The 20877-nt window shown below is 44.4% G+C and overlaps 1 protein-coding gene across 1 annotated transcript in view; it reads left to right on the top strand.

Moving 5' to 3' along the window:
* The window catches only part of col7a1 (collagen, type VII, alpha 1), a 443464-nt gene that overhangs the window by 257984 nt on the left and 164603 nt on the right, over positions 1–20877 (top strand). The window contains exons 65-71 of the mRNA XM_059649672.1: positions 6382–6462; positions 6661–6696; positions 8114–8185; positions 11246–11290; positions 12986–13021; positions 15823–15858; positions 17080–17184. Of these exons, the coding sequence (XP_059505655.1) occupies positions 6382–6462; positions 6661–6696; positions 8114–8185; positions 11246–11290; positions 12986–13021; positions 15823–15858; positions 17080–17184 (411 nt within the window). The remainder of the gene's footprint in view (positions 1–6381; positions 6463–6660; positions 6697–8113; positions 8186–11245; positions 11291–12985; positions 13022–15822; positions 15859–17079; positions 17185–20877) is intronic.

The following is a 20877-nucleotide window of genomic DNA, read 5'->3' as shown; positions in this document are numbered from 1 at the left end:
AGTACATTCACTTCCTTCCTCTAAGTCTTTACTATAACATTGTAAACAGTTACAGTCCCAACACCAATCCCTATGAAACACCCCTGGTCACTGGGTGGCCAACCTGATAAAGAACCTCTTATCCCCTCTCACTGTCTCCTGCCCATGACCCAATCCTCTAGCCATGCAAATACATTACCTCCAACACTGTGGCCTCTTCTGAGACAATCTTTTGTAAGATTTCTTCTCAGACACCTTCTGGAAGTCCAAATTAAACACATCTACTGATTCCCCTTGGGTTGAGACTATCTCAAAAAATTCTAATAAATTAGTCAGACACCATTTCCCGTCCATGAAGCCATCTGCTGGATTTGGTACTGATTTTCCAAATGTTAGAGTCACAGAATTCCTCAGCACGGGGACAGCCCTTTGGACCAAACAGGTCCATGCAAACCAATATGTCCGTCCACGCTAAGCTATTTCCCAACACTTGGCCGATATCCTTCTATACCTTTCCTATCCATATATTAGTCCAAATGCCAAATGTCTTGCTATTGCTTCCTTAATAATTGAGTCCAATACCTTTCAAACAGAAAACTGCTGTGAAGGGGCACCCTGTCTCTCGTTAAAAGTTCCTTGATCATGTCCCTTGACAGAAATTAGTTTCTGGAGGTTTCTTCTTACTGAACACTTCCAGATCGGATACATGAGTCTTTTCATACTCTTACCTTCCAAAATGTTTCTACTTCTAGGGTTTGCATCTAAACCTCTCAGGACTTTATCCGCAGACTGTTAATCTAAGAGCTCATTTTAGCTGGACCTTCTGAATTGGTCTTTCTGTGATACTCGATGCCTGCTGCTAGGTTTTGTTTTTCTATTCTTATTTCTAATGCATTGAACTGTTCACCACAAGCTGTATTTCAAGGCTGTAAACTGTGATTAATAATGCACGTCAACAAACTTTAAACATCTCATTATTACTCACAAAACAATTGCAAAATGAAACCAAAACTCTGTCCTCCCCATTTTCATGCACCGCAGAAAAGTGCAAGTTAAAGTTAAAGCTATACATGTTTCTGTTCACTTTAAAACCCAAGTTGCCAAATAGTAAAAATAAATTATGAACCTTCATTACAATTCTCATCTCTGCGTCAGAAGTTGAGTTCATTATCTAGGTTAGTACTCTGAGGCAGCACGATGGAGTGCATCACTGCCTGAGTCAAGTTCCTTTAGCTGCAACCTTATACTACTTCTATGTTTCTTCTGGTGGATCAGACCATTTCAAAAACATCTAATGATAGTATTCAAAAAAAAAAGCTGGGAATTCTCCTGATTCTTGAATATTGTCATGAACTATAATACATGATTATACATGATTCTTCAGTCCCATTTGTAGGATCTTACTGCCCGTGAATAGCTGCAACATTTGCGAATAAAACAACAATCACAGCATTTCAAACAAAAAATCGTTGTGCACTCAGTTTGACTTCATGAACTAATTGCATTGTTACTTTTATTATATCGAAACTAAGGGACACTTTAGTCTTTCTGTTCAGCTCTAAGCTGAATTTCATGTTCTATCCTCTATGTGGAATGACATGGGTTCTTTAGCCTATTATCTATTACATCCCCGAGTCCTCATTCTAATGCTACTGAATGTTTTATTAACACATTCATAATCTCAATATCATTGATGCAAATATACACATGCTGATGCAATGAATAGTACTGGAACTGTAGCCTGGATTTTGTTCCCAACAATGTTAGAATAAATTGTGGCATTTGATGGTGTACAACTCCTCAGATTTTTATTTTGTGAGATTGTTGGTGTGGATTTCAGAGAGTCATACAGCGTGGAAACAGACCCTTCAATCCAACTAGTCCACACTGACCATGTTTCTAGCTAAATTACTCCCACCTGCCTGCATTTGTTCCACTTCCCTCCAAACCTTTCCTATTCATTTACTTATCCAAATGTCTTTTAAATGTTGTAACTGTACTTGTCTCTGGCAGTTCGTTCCACACTCTAACCATTCTCTGTATAAAAAAGTTGCCCCTCATGTCCTTTTTAACTCGTTCTTCTCTCACCTTAAAAATATCGCCCCCAGTTTTCAACTCCCCCACCTCGGGGATAGAAACCTTGGCTATTCACCTTATCTATGCCCCTCATGATTTTATAAACCTCTATAAGGGCATCCCCCAACCAACTGCACTCCAGTGAAAACAGTCCCAGCTTATCCAGACTGTCTTTTATAACTCAAACCTTCCAGTCCTGGCAACATTCTGGTAAATCTTTTCCAAACCCTATCCAATTTAATGATACCCTTTCTATAGTGAGGCAACCAGAATTGGATGCAGTGCTCCATAACGGGCCTCAACAATATACTGTACCACCTCAACATGACGTCCCAACTCCTGTATTGAAAGATCTGAGCAATGAAGGCAAGCATGTTAAACGCTTTCTTAACCACCCTATCGCTTGCTCCAGTGTAACCCCCCTTTTTCACAGTGTTTATGAACAGAGGAAGAAATAGTGATGCACATCAATCAGTCAGATAGAAATATTGCCACAGGCTAATGCAGACTGCAAGCCAGGAATTTGAAAAAAATAACATAAAATTCTGTCTTAGATCATGTATAGCAAGCAATATTTTTTTAAAAATGTGAAATACAAATGGGAGAGAGTTTAAGAAACAGGACAAGTAGAAGTGAACTTTTGCAGCATCATTTTCTCTGGAGGGAATGAGGTCTCCCCAATTGTCATTTTACTTTCCAAGCCAGAGAGGTTGCTCAGAATTATCGCTCGTTGTGCCATTGAGACCTCATTCAGTGCCGAATCTGCTGGGTACAACGTTTGCAAACTTTTTTTGACGTGGAACTAATAATTATTCTTAAGTTTAGTTCATCGCACAATCTCAGGGCTGAGTCTATCGGGCTGGAATGCAACAGCTGGATTTTTGAGAGCTCTGAAATCCTCATCTCTGTTACTGCAGCGAAATCTGAGCCTAGGTCACAGACTAATTTCCATGTTCCATTGCCACTTATATCGTCAATTAAACATGATCTGCTGAGATGGTTGTCTTGATCTTGAAAATAAACTTTGAAGTGGAGGTAATCTGAAGATGATGAACAAGCTGATCAGGGAGGCACACTCTGATGTCCTTCATTCCACCGGATTCTGTGTCCATCTCTGATCCAGATTCCCAGTGGGATGAAGTGCATGAGATGTGCCCATATACAACAGAGGCATGTTCTGAGCCAGCCTTCCCTGAAAGTAGGTAAGTTCTGTGCCACCTGTACAGGTGAATTTGCTGCTTTTAGTCCAAAGGTGCAGACAGAGAACTTACCAATTGCAGAACAGGAGAGTAGAACATAAGGCTATCCATGACTCAAATCCTTATCACATGCCATCTTCGACAGGAATGGTTCTGCATGTGCCATTCATTCGCAATCTGCCTGCTTTGAGATGTTGACTGGGTTAGATTACAGACTCTCCCTCCGTCTCTCTCTCTCTCTCGCTCTGTCTCTCTCTTTCCCTCTCTCTCCCTCTCTCTATCTCTCTTTTTCCCTCTCTTTCCCTTTGTCTCTTTCCCTCTGTCTCTCTCTGTCTCCCTCTTTCTCTTTCTCTGGCTATTGCCCTTGCTTTTGGTCACCCTTATATTTTCTGAACCAAACAATAGCATAGGAAGGTGAAAGGATGCTCACCATTCCTGAAGGTTTTCGTGCTTCAGGCAGGTGGGACTAGTTTAATCTGGGATTATATTCATCATGGACTGGTTGGACCGAAGGGTCTGTTTCCACACTGTATAACTCTATGAACTAGTTGATGATGATTAATTGTTGCGATTAATCAGTAACACCATTCTCAGTCAGATGGAAACACAGAACTTTAATTTTGCTGAAATGTGAGGCATGTTGCTGAAGCTTTCTGTGTTGCTTTCATCAGGACAACTGCAAGAAGGCCAAATTTCAACCAATCAGAACAATTTATATTACAGGAGCAAGATTTGCATCTGTTTTTGGATTCACCATGGCAATGCTATGGCCAATCAGAATTGATTTGCCAACCAGTCAGCACTTCTTTCTCCAGTAGTAGGCGGCACGGTGGTTAGCCTGCTGCCTCACTGCACCAGCATCCTGGGTTCAATTCCATCCTCAGGCAACTGTCTGTGTGGACTTTTCACATCTTCCCCATGTCTGCGTGGGTTTCCTCTGGGTGCTCCGGTTTCCTGCCACAGTCCAAAGATGTGCAGGTTAGGTGGATTGGCCATGCTAAATTGCCCATAGTTTCAGGGGTGTGCAGGTTAGGTGGATTGGCCATGCTAAATTGCTCGGGGTGTGTAGACCATAAGACCATAAGACATAGGAGTGGAAGTAAGGCCATTCGGCCCATCAAGTCCACTCCGCCATTTAAATCATGGCTGATGGTCACTTCAACACCACTTCCCTGCACTCTCCCTGTAGCCCTTGATTCCTTTTGAGATCAAGAATTTGTCGATCTCTGCCTTGAAGGCATCCAATGTCCCAGCCTCCACTGCACTCTGCGGCAATGAATTCCACAAGCCCACCACTCTCTGGCTAAAGAAATGTCGTCTCATTTCCGTTTTAAATTTACCCCCTCTAATTTTAAGGCTGTGCCCACGGGTCCTAGTCTCCCCGTCTAACGGAAACAATTTCCTAGCGTCCACCCCTTCTAAACCATACATTATCTTGTAAGTTTCTATTAGATCCCCCCTCAACCTTCTAAACTCTAATGAGTACAATCTCAGGATCCTTAGCTGTTCATCACACATTAAACCTACCGTTCCAGGGATCATCTGTGTGAATCTCCGCTGGACACGCTCCAAGGCTAGTATGTCCTTCGTGAGGTGTGGGGCCCAAAATTGGACACAGTATTCTAAATGGGGCCTAACTAGAGCCTTATAAAGCCTCAGAAGCACATCGCTGCTTTTATATTCCAACCCTCTTGAGATAAACGACAACATTACATTCGCTTTCTTAATTACGGACTTTACCTGCAAGTTAACCTTTAGAGAATCCTGGACCAACACCCCCAGATCCCTTTGCACTTCTGATTTGCAAATTTTCTCACCGTTTAGAAAATAGTCCATGCCTGTATTCTTTTTTCCAAAGTGTAAAACCTCACATTTACTCACATTGAGTTTCATCATGTAGGTTAGGTGGATTACAGGGGAATAGGTCTGGGTGGGATGCCCTGAGGGTCAGTGTGGACTTGTTGAGCCAAAGGGCCTGTTTCTACACTGTAGGGATTCTATATTCTATACAAGTTGCTGTGACTGGTTGACATTTGGTCTTCTTGCATTTGTCCTGAAGAGGGCAGGATGAAATATTTTGTCAAAATGTCTGTCTTTTCAACAAGTACCAGGAGATGAACTAGTTTAACGCTCCTAGGTTACCTTAACTCCTAGCCACAGATGGAATGGGCTCCTTATCCTAGGTTTTATCGTTGCCTCTACTTGGCAGTCACCATGCTGCCATTTGAAGAAAAGTAATCCATGCTTAGAGAATCGCAGTTTACCTGCAAGTGGCCGTACAAGAAAGGCAGTGGTTGGAATTGGAGAGCTAAAGTTGCCAAGTAGGATTTCAAAGCGAATTGAAATGCTGTCACATTTGAATGGCCATATGAATGCCGTCACAACAGATGTCTGTCCTGTCTTCCCTGGAAATTTAGGATCAGTTTGGGGTTACATGATACTGATTCGGAAGAGTGCCTCAGACCCATTCATTCTCCCCTTAGCTGTTCTTCTGACTCTGACCCAAATGAGCAGAAGTTATTACTGACATGAAGACTCTCTGACTGACTTATCATGGGACAGCAATTGGGCTTAGCTTCTGCTCTGCAGGGATAATGCTAGATGGATTAGCGGCAGGTGCTTTTCCCTAGGATGGGGGATTTCAAGACTCTGGGGCATATTTTTAAGGTGAGAGGAGCGAGATTTAAAAGAGACGCGAGGGGCAAATGTTTTACACAGAGGGTGGTTCGCGTGTGGAATGAACTTCCTGAGGAAGTGGTGGATGTGGGCAATTTATAATGTTTAAAAAACACTTAGATAAGTACATGAATAGGAAAGGTTTGGAGGGATCTGGGCTAGGTGCAGACAGCTGGGACCAGCTTACTTTGGGATTATGTTTGGCATGGACTGTTTGGACTGAAGGGTCTGTTTCTGTGTTGTACGACTGACATTGATCAGGAAATATGTGCCCAAGTCTAATCCTCTGACTCCCCCACACCACCATCCCCCAGTGATATAAAATACTCAATCTTTACTCGTCACCATGATTCTTTACCCGATTTTTTTTCAGTCTTGCCTGTTATTTTCTTTCTAAAGTATGTATGAAACAGCAGAAAGTGAATCCCCTGTTTCTGCTTCCTGGACACAGGGTGACCGAGGACCACCAGGGCTGGAAGGCAGAAGTGGGCAAGATGGGAAGAGTGGACCACCCGGGCTCCCTGGATTGAGGGTGAGTATTAGGCCCAGCTCAGGTCTGGAATAAAGCAGGCGCCCCATGACTGGACCAAAAGAATGTGCTGCTCAGGTGATAGGTTCGTAGATTTGGCTGGAGGCGATTCACACATCGGTGCAGCCCCAGAAGACACTAAGTTAAATCTGCCATGCGACTTCACCAGTTTTCATGTCTCTGTTCCACTTTTTTTTTCAGGGCGAGCAAGGGAAACAAGGGGAACCTGGCAGAGATGTAAGTCAGGCACACATTAACTATCTAATGTTGAGGTCTGTCCTACAGGCCTGCTCTGCTGGTTTCTTTCAACTTTAACGCCTCAAGTCATACCAAGGCCTGGCCTCTTCTCCGTACTCATACAATCCTCTGGGATATGTGCGTGCCTCCAACTCATCAAAGCCCCCTGTATATTTTTTGCCTTTCAACGGTGCAGGAGCTCTGTAACACCTCCCTCAACCTTTGCATCTCTGGCCCTTTGACTTCACTTTGAAACTTGCTTCTTTGAGTCAGCTTTGTGCTTACCCTGTTACCATTCTTTTCTCTTCAGCTTGACTTTGCCTGATAACCCTCCTGCGAAGTAACTTTCTGCAGATTTCCATGCTAAAGGTACTACACAAATACACATTGTTTGTCGTGAACACAGTGTAAGCAAATGCTCAGCAATTAATTAAAATGATGTTTGAAAGTTGTTGAGATCATCATGGTTAAGCAAATGGATGGGCTTAAGGAGGCTACTGAGAAATAGTAACAGGCCATTTAGCCTCTAGACCCTGCACTACCTTTCAGGAGGATCATGGCTGATCTGATATTCCTCACATCCACTTACCTGCCCTTTCCCCATAACCCTTGACTCCCCAACTGATCAGGAAGCTACCTCAGCTTTAAATATACACAAGCCCTCTGCCCCCACAGCTCTGTGTGGCAAGGAGTTCCAAAGACCCTCAACCCTCTGAGAGAAGAAATTCCTGTTCATCTCAGGCTGAAATTGGTGCCCCTTTATTTTGAGACCATACCCTCTGGTCCTACACTCTCCCAGGAAGGTAAACACCCTCTCAGCTTTTACCCAGTCAAGCCCCTTAAGAATCCAATATGTTTCAACGAGGCCACCACTCGTTCCTCTACACTTCAGTGAGTAGAGTGCCAACCTGTCTAGCCTTTGACCTGAAGACAATCCCTCCATACGGGATCATCCTAGTGAACCTTCCCTGAACTGTCTCCAATTTGAATAACTTTCCTTAAATAAATAAAACTGCTCACAGTACTCCAGATGTGATCTCACCAGCACCTTGTTCAGTTGCAGTAAGACCTCTCTACTCTTAAAATGAAACGCTTTTGAAGGGTTCGTCCCATTTACCTCCCTGATTACCTGCTGTACCTGTGTGCTAGCTTCCTCTGTTTAGTGCAAAATTCCCCCAACACCTTCTGTGTTGTAGCTTTCTGCAGTTTCACACCAATATCTTTGATCCTGTTTGCACAACTGCCTGGCTGTGATGACACATGAAACATAACAAGCACGGCCAGTGGCACTGTTTGAGAGAAAGGAAAACAGATTTTGGTGGGAGGGCAGCTGAAGCCAGTTTTACTACAGTTGCTCTGCCGCTTTTGTTCGAGATGAAAATAACGGTAAAACATTCCGGATATTCTTACAACGCAGGGTTTGCCCGGCCTGAGGGGAGAACAGGGACCGCCAGGAGCAGCAGGCCCTCCTGGATTGTCAGGAAGTCCGGTAAGTTACATGTTTGTGAACACTTCGTTTAAAGTTTAATCCGTGCCCCACCCTTCCTCGCTGCACGTCTGCTGTTTCCAATCAGGCAGCTGGAAACCGCCTTGTGACGAATAGGCTGGGGCATTTCTTCCCCGGAGCATCGGAGGCTGAGGGGTGACCTTACAAGAGGTTAATAAAATCATGGATAGGATGCATAGCTAAGATCTTTGTCCCCAGGGTAGTGGACTCCAAAACTAGCAGGCTTAGGTTTAAGGTGAGAGGGGAAAGATGTAAAAGGAACATGAGGGGCAACTTTTTCACAGAGGGTGGTGTGTGTGTGGGGCTGCCAGAGGAAGTGGTGGAGGCTGGTACCATTGCAACATTTAAAAGGCATCTGGATGGGTACGTGAATAGGAAGGGTTTAGAGGGATATGGGCCAAATGCTGGCAAAGGGGACTCGATTTATTTAGGACATCCAATCGGTCTGTTTCTATGCTGTACAGCTCTATGTCTCTATGAGGCCACAGATTGCTCTCCTGCTGAATGGAGCATCTTTCAAATGAGGATCAAATCCTCCCCCTCCCCCACCCCTGCACTCCAAAAGACAGTGTGGTAACTGCAGAAGAGGGAATCTGCTCCAACTCTTTGGGCTGGTCTTGGCAGCTGGCTCCAAGACAGACACCAGAATGGGCCGGAGTGTCAGACAATAACGCAAATCTGAGCTAGGCCTCCAAACGGAGTGGGTTCCCACTGGAGATTTGCCGTTACCTTATCATCAAAAAAAAAATGGCACTGCTGTTTTTGGCCCCATCCCAGCTCTGCTATGTGCCAAGACAGCAGAGTGTGGAGTTTATCTGTTCGATGATCCACCTCCAGATTCACTCAGCTGTGTCATGAAAGATGAATTCAAATGACCAATGAAGCAGAATGTGTCAAAAGAGCTCATTAATGGTTCAAAATGAATTGCTAGGGTCTGGTGTAAATGATGAAAATCACACATTGCTGTGAGTTTCCTATCTGCTGTGGTCAGTTCAGTGGAACTTTATGAATGTCTTGGATGGATTCACAGTCACAAGTTCTTGCTATTGTTATTGTACATACTGTCTACAAGATGCACTGCAGAGATTTACGAAAGATCCTCAGACACCTCCTTCCAAACCCACGAGCACTTCCATCTAGAAGGATAAGGAGAGCAGATATGTAGGTGTGCCACCAACTGCAAGTTCCCTTCCAAGCCACTCACCATCCTGACTCGGAAATATGTCGCTGTTCCTTTACTTCCTGGATCAAAATCCTGAAATTCCCTCCTCAATGGTATTGTGGGTGATCTCACAGCAGGCAAACTGCTGCAGTTCAAGAAACAGCTCACCACCACCTTCTCAAGGGGCAACAAGGGATGGGCTATAAATGCTGATCTGCCAGCAACGCCCACATTCCACAAAATGAATAAATAAGCAAAAAATCTACTGACAGACACAAAGTGGAGAGCAATGTGCATTTGGCAAGGCTCAGCCTTAATAAACAGAATGGGTTAATTACATGGTACTTAGTAGCTAGTTACACACAGTCTGACTCATGTGAGGTTACTTTGTAAGACCTCAGGTTAGATGTAAGTGTAAGTGTGCATGTCTGTTGGTTATTTGGAACTAAACAGAAGAGCGACTGCAACAGCACACTGGCAACAATGCCTTTTGGTTCCTGGCAGGAAGACTGCTTTATATTCTGATGAATGGAGATTATTAGACGATGTCAGTCAAGCTTTTCAGATACTAAATAAAAACTGAAAGAACTGCGGATGCAGTAAATCAGGAAAATAAAACTGCTGGAAAAGCTCAGCAGGTCTGGCAGCATCTGTGAAAGAGACTTTTTCCTCTGGTGGAGGTAACTGTTAGGAGGGGGCATAGTTTTAAAGTGAGTGGAGGTAGACCTGGGGAGACATCAGAGGTAGGTTTCCTTCCCTGAAATGGTAACTCTGTTTGTTCCTTCACAAACACTGCCAGACCTGCTGAGCTTTTCCAGCAACTTTTCTTTTTCAAATACTAACTGTGTAACTACAACAAAGCCCACTTTTAGTTTGGAGTCATCCATGCGCAGATGATGGAAATTGATTTGAAACAAAAATATCAAGTGTAGTGATAGAAGGATTGGAGATGGAGCTATGCAAGATTTACTCATTTTCTATTCAGTTGGTTCAGGGATGTTCTTAACAGGTATGGAGCAGCTGGGCCTCCTGGCTCAGGAACACTACCACCGTGTATGCTAGCAAAGCATCTGAATAACAGCCTCATTAGCTGTGCAGGGACTTGAACCAACATCTCCACCAAAACTGGACCCTGAAGCTAGCACATTAGGCCAGTTAGCCACACCACCAGCTGGGTAGCTCTTAAGCTTGTTTCTTTGTCACTTCGACCATTCCCAATGCCAGGATTCTCAAACACAATCAGGTAAGAATTGTTAGTTGTTAAATGTTGGCAGGGTCGGGAGATATTAGCCAGGGGTCCCATTCTTGTTCACTGACTGTTGTGCTGAGGACAGATCAGAGGTATAGACAGAGTGGACAGCCGGAGGCTTTTTCCCGAGGGAGGAGGTAGCTATTACGAGGGGACATAGTTTTAAAGTGAGTGGAGGTAGATGTCAAGGAGACGTCAGAGGTAGGTTCATTTCTCAGAGAGTGGTCGGGGTGTCGAATGCATTGCTGGAGAGGATAGTGGAGTCGGCCTCATTGGGGCATTTAAACAGCTATTAGGTAGGTATATGGATGATAGTATAATGTACGGGTGGAGCTTAAATAGACCTTGTGTTTAGGGTAAAAGTTTGGCATAACATTGTGGGCCGAATGGCCTGTACTGTGCTGTACTGTTCTATGGTGTATGACAGCGTGACTATTGACTGTGATGCTGCCTGCAGTCAATAATCTTTCTATATTTACCGTGTAACTGAGGCAAAGAGGGATGAACAATGTCCCTGACGTTATACCATGCTCTGTATCAGCCTTTTCTTGTGAAGGAAGGTCAGAAAATAAAGTAGGCAAATAGATTTTTATTGTTACTAAACTGATTGGTTATTTTTGTCCATCTCTAGGGTAAACCAGGGATTGATGGAAAGCCAGGACCTCCTGGAAAGAGTGTAAGTATTTCCGAACTATTGCACAAAATGACCTGCTGACACTGGGATCTGACAGTGCGCAGGAGGAGATACTGTGCTTGTGAGAGTTAACAGGCTTTCTACAGAATTGCGGACGGGAGCTGTGATACTGTTCCCTGACAGCATGCTACCCTCACCCTGCAACCCCCACTCAGCCACCTACCCAGAATGCAGCAGATCAAGATGGTGGCTCATCCCCTTCTCCAGGGCATTTAGGGATGGACAACAAGAGCCGGTCACCCACAGCCCAGGATGAGTTAAAAGAAACTTAGAGGCCATTTGTCACATTGTGCCACTGCTAGAGAAATTTCAGCCAGGCCTGTGAACCCAGCTTCTCCCACAGCCCAGCAGCAGTTTCCCAAACCAACTGCCTCACGAAGAAACTGCAGCTTCCTTCACTCCCAGGTCTAAGCACTCTCCTGAAATGGGGTAACGTTATCACAAAGGGAGCAGTGCCTGAGCAATTCCCCCACAGAGGGTGACACAGTGGTTAGTACTGCTGTCTTACGGAGCCAGGGGCCTGGGTTGAAAAATCCCACCCTTGGGTAACTGTGTGGTGTTTGCATGTTCTCCCTGTGTCTGTGTGGGTTTCCGCCCACAGTCCAGAATTATGTGGGTTGGGTGGGTTGGCCATGGGAAATGCATGGATAGGGCCTGGGTGGTATGCGGTGTGGACTTGATGGGCTGAATAGCTTGCTTCCACACTGTAGGGATTCTGTGACTCTCTACTGACCCCCACGCAATGTTGACCCAGCCAATGACACAAGGGAAGAAGAACAGCTTCTCAAATGGAAATGAAGATCCCACTTTTTTTACACATAAAAAGCATTTGAGGTGGCACGGTGACTCAGTGGTTAGCACTACTGCCTCACAGCCCCAGGGACCTGGGTTCAAATACATCCTCAGGGCTCTGCGTAGAGTTTGCACATCCTCCCCGTGTCTGCATGGGTTTCCTCTGGGTGCTTCAGTTTCCTCCCACAGTCCAAAGATGTGCAGGTTAGGTGGATTGGCCATGCTAAATTGCCCATAGTGTTCAGGGATGTGTAGATTAGGGGGATGGTTCTGGGTGGGATGCTCTGTGGGTTGGTGTGGACTTGTTGGGCCAAAGGGCCTGTTTCCACACTGTAGGGATTCTATGATGTATGCAGTTCCGAAGTGCTGTTGAGTCAATGTTTATTGCTTAATCAATTTTACTAATATCTCATCACTATCACATCTCTGTTAGTGGGATCCTGTCATGTATCAGTTGGCTGCCCTACCTTAGAACTGCAGCAACATTCCAAATGAACATCGTTGATTGCAAAGTGCATTTGGATGTCCTGAAATATGATATAAATTTCTTCCTCATGATTATTTGGCCGACTTTTTTGTTTGTCATGCTGGGATCATGAAGTTACAGGACGGATTACATTCTGCAATGTAATTGTGTGGTGTGATCTGTCTGTACTGCACAAAACTCTTCACTTGACCTAGCTACATGTGACAGTAATAAATCAGCCAAGTCCTAGTTTACTTATTCCTGCTATTGCTGGTATGGATAGAAAGTGGGAGTGGGATACACAAATTGCATGATCAACCATAATTGTATTGAATGATAGTCCAGGCTTGAAGGACGAATGGACTACTCCTGCACTTCTTTTTCTATGTTTCCATGTTAACCTTTCCGCTCTTCCCTAGGGAGAGAACGGGATTCCAGGAGAGGATGGAAAGAAGGTAGGTGGGAAGAATTGTTTAAGCCTTTCCAAAATCCCTCTGCCCCTAAATCCCTCTCCCAAAAATTTCATAGGGTTCCCGGAATGATGGCGGAGTTGGAAGCAGAGAGGCCCAGGGGAACTCTTCCTAAACCAGACAGGCATGATGAGGAACTTGCGAAATTGTGAAGGACTTAAAGTTTACCTGGAGCTCCTGTGGCCCATCTACATTGTCAGTTTAGAAACACAGGAATGTTGATGCAACAGTCAAGAGATACCCTGCTTCTTCAGGAGGCTAAGGAAATTCAGCATGCCCAAAACGACTCTTACCAATTTTTATTGATGCACCATAGGTAGCATCCTATCTGGATGCATCACAGTGTGGTTCGGCAATTGCTGCTCTCAAGACCCGCAAGAAACTACATAGAGTCATGAACGCATCCCAGTCCACCACACAAAACCCACCTCCCTTCTATACTTCCCACTGCCTTGGGAAAGGAAATGATATGACCAATGATCCCTCCCACCCCAGTTATACTGTCTTCCACCCTCTTCAGGCAGAAGATATAAAAACTTGGACACACATACGAACAGATTCAAGAACAGCTTCTTCCGCACTGTCATTAAACCTTGAATGGACCTCTCAAATTTCAAATTTAACGTCAATCCCGCTCTCTGCAGCTGTAACGTTGTATTCCTCGCTCTGTTCTATTACCCTGATGCACTTTGTATGGTATGGTCTGCCTGTATTGCACACAGAACAAAACTTTTCACTCTACCTAGCTGCATGTGACAGTAATAAATTATATTGAATCAAACATTCCTACAGCACAGAAAGAAACCATTTGGCCCATCGCAGTGGCTCTTCCTCTTCAAATGAGCATCTTACTTTGTGCCATTCCCTACCTTCTCTCTGTAGCCCTGCACTTCCTTCCACTACAAACAACCATCTAATGCCCTTTTTAGTGCCTAGTTTGAACCTCCCTCCATTACACTGCCAGGCAGTGCTTTCTAGAACCTAACTATTCACTGAGTTCAAAGTTTCTCATCACATCACCTTTGCTTCCTCTATTTATTGTTTTGACTCTGTGCCTTCTCATTCTCACTCCCTTCATGAGTGGGAACAGCTACACCTTATTTACTCTGCCCAGTCCGCTCAAGATATGGAAAATATCAATCATATCTCTTTGTAGCCTCCTCACCTCCCAGGAGAACAGTTCCAGCCTGTTCAATTTGTCTTCGTCATTGGAATTCCTCATCCCTGGAACCATTGTCATAAACCTCTACTGCACACTCTGCAGTGCATTTGCATCCTTCCTAAAATGCACCACCCAGAACTGTACACAATACTCCAGTTAAGTCTACACTAGAGCCCTATTCAAGTTCAACATCTCCACCTTGCTTTTGTACTTTGTGCCCCTATTAATTAAACGTAGAGTACTGTGTAAGGACATAGGAAACAGGAACAGGCCATCTGGCCCATCAAACCTGCTGCACCATTCAATAAGATCATGGCTGATCTTTTCATGGACTCAGCTCCACTTGCCACCCACTCACCATAACCTGTAATTCCTTCATTTTTCAAAACACTATCTATCTTTGCCTTGAAAACATTCAGCGAGGAAGCCTCAACTGCTTCACTGGGCAGATTCACTCAGTCCTAAATCTGCTCCCCCTTATTTTGAGGCAATGCCCCCTTGTTCTAATTTCACCCGCCCATGGGAACAACCTCCCTTCTTTAATCTTATCTATTCCCTTCATAATTTTATATGTTTCAATAAGATTCCCTCCTCATTCTGCTGAATTCCAATGAGTATATTCCCAGTCACCTCAATCTCTCCTTTGTATGCTTTCTTAAGTCCTCTCAGCTTCTCCTGTCACCTTTTGATGTCTTATGCACATAGCCCCTCCAAGTTGTTCTGCCTGCACCCCCCTGTATAGAGATAAACTCTTTATTTTACATTACTGTTCCTTCCTGCTAAAGTGTATCAACTCAGGAGAGGCATTGGCCATGTGCTGTTTATCGCTGGTCCACTAATCCAGGGACCCAGGTAATGTTCTAGGGATCTAGATTTCAATCCTGTCATGGTAGATGGTGGAATTTGAGTTCACTTTTTTAAAAAAAAGTTTTGTATTTAGAGTCAGTGAAATCATTGTTGAAAAACCCATCTGCTTCACTCACATCTTTTCAGGAAGGGACCTGCCATCCTTACCTGGTCTGGCCTCCATGCGACTCCAGACCCACAGCAATGTGGTGAGTTCTTAACTGCCTCTCTGGGCAAGTAGGGATGGGCAATAAACGCTGGCCTAGCCAGCCACGCCCGCATCCCGTGAATGAATAGATAATGAATAGCAGTGGCTCTCGAATCAGGCTCATCACCACCAGCTTCCTGAGGGTAATTTGGGATGGGCAAGAAATCTTGGGCATGCCAGCAACAGTCATCGTCCCTTAATTGAATAAAAATGATAAAAGATGAGGAGGGAAGTAGAGTAGCACCTCCAATGGTGACCATTTTGTACCAACTCTCATAAATAACAGGAAATAATTGTGTCCAAATTTAACGAGATGCAGTATTTATCTCAGGATGTGAGCCAGGTGAAGTCTAACACTGATAAGAAGCCAGTGGAACAGTGCATAGACTGCTGAAGTCAAATGTGGTGACTGCTTCTAACGGCAGGTAGTTGGAGAATGGGTAACTGAGTTCCTGCTGCCAATGTAAGAGAGAGAATTTGGACTGCGCTCAGCGAAGATCAATACCCTGGCCACTTGCCATGTTGCAGTTTATTCATTAATTATCTGTTGGGTTCTGTTTATGTTTTTAGGGCGAGAAAGGCGATCCAGGAAGCCCTGCAAGAGATGTATGTATTTGTTACCACTTCATCCAGCTTGAGCCGATCGCTTGGTTTGCTCTGGGTACACTGAATTCTAGCCATCTAAAAACGTCATTGTTTCTCCCATAAACCTTAAGGGCAGCCCACACTGTACCCAGAATGCGGTGCCACATGTTTGACTTCTGCTACACCACTAAATCGTCAGAGTTGGTGGCAACCCGAAAGGAATTTGGGGGGTATAATTTACCACCCGCATTGATGCTTCCATCGTGATATTTCGTTATATCCACAAATAACCATAATCGTGATGTTCCAGCCATTCATCTTCCTTGAACCAAGAGGTTATTTATTTCCTGATTAAATATTCTAAGTGAATTAATCACTAGCTTTCATTTATTGTCACTAGACTAATGCCTTGGCCCACATTGAAGGAACAATTTTGCATGCAGTCACCTCTGTACAATGATGCAGCATGCAAGGAATAGGGTCTTCTGACAAAATGGTAGTGTCTACCTCTAGGCCAGAAGGTCTCGGTTTAAGTCCCACTGGCCCTGGAGGTGTATCATAACACTCTTTTAAGAGATTATTGTCATTTTTTCTACTCTGGTCCCAGACTCCCCCACCAGGGGAAGCAACCTCTCTCTCTCTATCTATCCTTTTAAGCCCACCAAGAATCGTCTATATTTCAGTAAGTTCTCCTAAACTCCAATGAATACAGACTTAGCGTCTTCTCATAAGACAGTTCCTACATACCTGATGTCAACTGGATGAACCTTCTCTGGATTGCCTCCAGTGCAATTATATCTTACCTTTGATAATGGCCCGAAACTGTTCAGAGTATTCCAGCTGTGGTGTGACCAGTGCCTTATATAGTTCTAGTAAGACTTGTCTATTTTTACACTCTATTCCCTTTGAAATAAAACTTAATGTTCCATTCACTTTCCTTAATACCCGCTGAACATTTAATTGAGCTTTTTGTGTTTTGTACTCAGGGTGGCACAGTAGCTTGGGGTTAGTACAGCTGCCTCAGAACAGGCGGACCTGCAAATCCCTCTGTGCAGCAGCTTTCTGTAATCTTTCCCCATTTAAGTAATATTCAGCTTTTCTATTCTTCCTGCCAATGCCCATCACCTCGCATTTTCCCACATTATTTTCTATCTACTAAACTTTGGTCCACTTACTTAACCTGTCTAAATCCCTCTGAAAACCCAAGATCTTGTCTCATTGTTTATGTGATAATCTAACTAGGGTCGAGACGGTGCTAAGGGTGATCGTGGAGATGCTGGGCTGCCAGGACTCATTGGTCCACCTGGACTTCCAGGTGTGATCGGACCTCCAGGACCACCTGGGCAGGTATGTGATACTCAACACAGGTATAGAGTCATAGAACTGTATAGCACAAAAACAGACCCTTCAGTCCAACGCATCCATACTGACTAGGTATCCTAAATTGATCCTCTCCCATTTTCCAGCATTTGGCCCATATCCCTCTACACCTTTCCTATTCTTGTACCCATCCAGATGCCTTTTCAATGTTGTAATTGTACCCGCCTCCACCACTTCATCTGGCAGTTTATTCCATACAGGCACCACCATGAAAAAGTTGCCTCTTAGGTCCTTTTTAAATCTTGCACCTCTCACCTGAAACCTGTGTCCTCTAGTTTTTTACTCCCCTCCCCTAAGGAAAAGACCTTGGCTATTTATCCTACCCATGCCCCCTCAAGATTTTATAAACCTCTGGAAGGTCACCCCTCAGCCTCCAATGCTCCAGGAAATATAGCCCAAGTATATTCAGCCTCTGCTTATAGCTCAAACCCTCCAGCCCTGGCAACATTCTTGTAAAAGTTTTCTGCACCCTTTTTAACAGCGACGTTCCTATAGCAGGGAGACGAGAACTGAACATAGTATTCCAAAAGTGGTCTAACCAATGTCCTGTACAGTCGCGACATGATATCTTCTGTACTCGATGCATTGACCAACAAAGGCAAGCGTACGAAATGCCACCTTCACTATCCTGTCTACCTGTGACTCCACCTTCAAGGAACTCTGAACCTGTACTCCAAGGCCTCTATGTTCAGCAACACTCCCCAGGATCCTACCATTTAATGTATGAGTCCTGCCCTGATTTGCATTTCCAAAATGCAACGACTCACATTTACCTAAATTGAACTCCACTCCTCAGCCCATTTGATCTAGGTCCTGTTGTACTCTGAGGTAATTTTCTTCACTGTCCATTACACCACCAGCTTTGTTGTCATTTGCAAATTTACTGACCATTCCTCCTGTATTCATGTCTAAATCATTCATATAAATGACAAAAAACAGTGGACCAATCCTTGTGGAACACCGCTGGTCATAGGCCTCCAGTCCAAAAGACAACCCTCCACCACCATCCAATGCTACCTACCTTTCAAGCCAATTTTGTATGCACACGGCTAGCTCTCCCTGTATTCCATATGATCTAACCAGTCTACCATGTGGAACCTTGTCGAATGCTTTGCTGCAGTCCATATAGACAACATCCATTGCTCTGCTTTCAACAATGTTCTTTGTCACTTCCTCAAAAACCTCAATCAAGTTAGTGAGACATGATTTCCCACACACAAAGCCATGTTGGTTATCGCCATTCTGTTCTTGCCTTTCCAATTGCATGTTATTCCTGTTCCTCAGAATCTCCGCCAACAACTTGCCCACCACTAATGGCAGGCTCACCAGTCTATAGTTCCCTTGCTTTTCCTTACCACCTTCCTTAAATAATGATGTATTCGCCTCCAGTCTTCCAGCATCTCACCTGTGGCTGTCGATAATACAGATATCTCAGCAAGGGGCCCTTCAATCACTTCCCATCTTCCCACAGAGTTCTGGGGTACACCTGGCCAGGTCCCAGGGATTCATCTACTTTTATGTGTTTTAAGACGCCCAGCACCACCTCCTCTGTAATATGGACACTTCTCTGCATATCACTACTTACTTCTCTAAATTCTCTAGCTTCCACAGCCTTCTCCACAATAAATACTGACGAAAAATTCTCATTTATAACTCACCCATCTTCTGCAGTTCCACACATAGATGGCCTTGTTGATCTTTAAGGGGCCCCATTCTCTTCCGAATTACTCTTTTGCCCTTAAAGTATTTGTAGAATCTCTTTCAACCCTATTTGCCAAAGCTATCTCATGTCCCCTTTTTGCCCTCCCGATTTTCCTCCTGTGTACAGTCCGACAGCCCTTATACTTCTTGAGGGATTCACTCAATTCCAGCTGTCTATCCTTGCCATATGATTAGATTAGATTACCTACAGTGTGGAAACAGGCCCTTTGGCCCAACAAGTCCACAACACCCTTTGGAGCATCCCACCCAGACCCATCCCCCTGTAACCCACGCAACCCTGAACACTACAGGCAATTTCCCATGGCTGATGCACCGAGCCTGCACATCTTTGGACTGTGGGAGGAAACCCACGCAGACACGGGGAAAATGTGCAAACTCTGCACAGACAGTTACCCGAGGCTGGATACAAACCTGGGTCCCTGGCGCTGTGAGGCTGCAGTGCTAACCACTGAGCTACCGTGCTTCCTTATTTTTCTTGACTATAGCCTCAATTTTTCTAACCATCCAGCATTGCCTACACCTATTAGCCTTGCTGTTCAACCTAACAGGAATATGTCATTTTTGTACTCTCACTGCCTCATTTTAAAGGACTCCCATTTTCCAGCCATCCCTTTCTGTGCGAACATCTGTCCCCAAACAAATTTTGAAGTTCTTGCCTAATACCGTCAAAATTTGCCTCACTGCAGTTTCGAATTTTAACTTTTAGATCCGGTCTATCCTTTTTCATAACAAACTTTAAACCTAAAAGAATTATGGTCACTGCCCTCACATTGAACATAGAACGTATAGGACATAGAACATTACAGCACAGTACAGGCCCTTCGGCCCTCGATGTTGTGCCGACCTGTCATACTGATCTCAAGCCCATCTAACCTACACTATTCCATGTACGTCCATATGCTTGTCCAATGACGACTTAAATGTGCCTAAAGTTGGCGAATCTACTACCGTTGCAGGCAAAGCGTTCCATTCCCTTACTACTCTCTGAGTAAAGAAACTACCTCTGACATCTGTCCTATATCTTTCACCCCTCAATTTAAAGCTATGCCCCCTCGTGCTCGCCGTCACCATTCTAGGAAAAAGGCTCTCCCTATCCACCCTATCTAACCCTCTGATTATTTTATATGTTTCAATGAAGTCACCTCTCAACCTTCTTCTCTCTAATGAAAACAGCCTCAAGTCCCTCAGCCTTTCCTCGTAAGACCTTCCCTCCATACCAGACAGCATCCTAGTAAATCTCCTCTGCACCCTTTCCAAAGCTTCCACATCCTTCTTATAATGCGGTGACCAGAACTGTACACAATACTCCAAGTGCGGCCGCACCAGAGTTTTGTACAGCTGCAGCATAACCTCTTGGTTCCGGAACTCGATCCCTCTATTAATAAAAGTTAAAACGCTGTATGCCTTCTTAACAGCCCTGTCAACCTGGGTGGCAACTTTCAAATTTGTGTACATGGACACCGAGATCTCTCTGCTCATCTACACTACTAAGAATCTTACCATTAGCCCTGTACTTTGCCTTCTGGTTACCCCTACCAAAGTACATCACCTCACACTTGTCTGCATTAAACTCCATTTGCCACCTCTCAGCCCAGCTCTGCAGTTTATCTATATCTCTCTGCAACCTACAGCATCCTTCGTCACTATTCACAACTCCACCGACCTTAGTGTCATCTGCAAATTTACTAACCCATCCTTCAACGCCCTCATCCAGGTCATTTATAAAAATGACAAACAGTAGTGAACCCAACACCGACCCTTGCAGTACACCACTAGTAACTGGTCTCCAGGATGAACATTTCCCATCAACTACCACCCTCTGTCTTCTTTCAGCAAGCCAATTTCCGATCCTAACTGCTATATCTCCCACAACTCCATTCCTCCACATTTTGTGCAATCGCCTATTGTGGGGAACCTTATCGAACGCCTTGCTGAAAT

This window comes from Stegostoma tigrinum, chromosome 11 (genome assembly GCF_030684315.1).
Source record: "Stegostoma tigrinum isolate sSteTig4 chromosome 11, sSteTig4.hap1, whole genome shotgun sequence".
Taxonomy (NCBI): Eukaryota; Metazoa; Chordata; class Chondrichthyes; order Orectolobiformes; family Stegostomatidae; genus Stegostoma; species Stegostoma tigrinum.
This window is presented reverse-complemented; position numbering and strand designations above follow the sequence as displayed.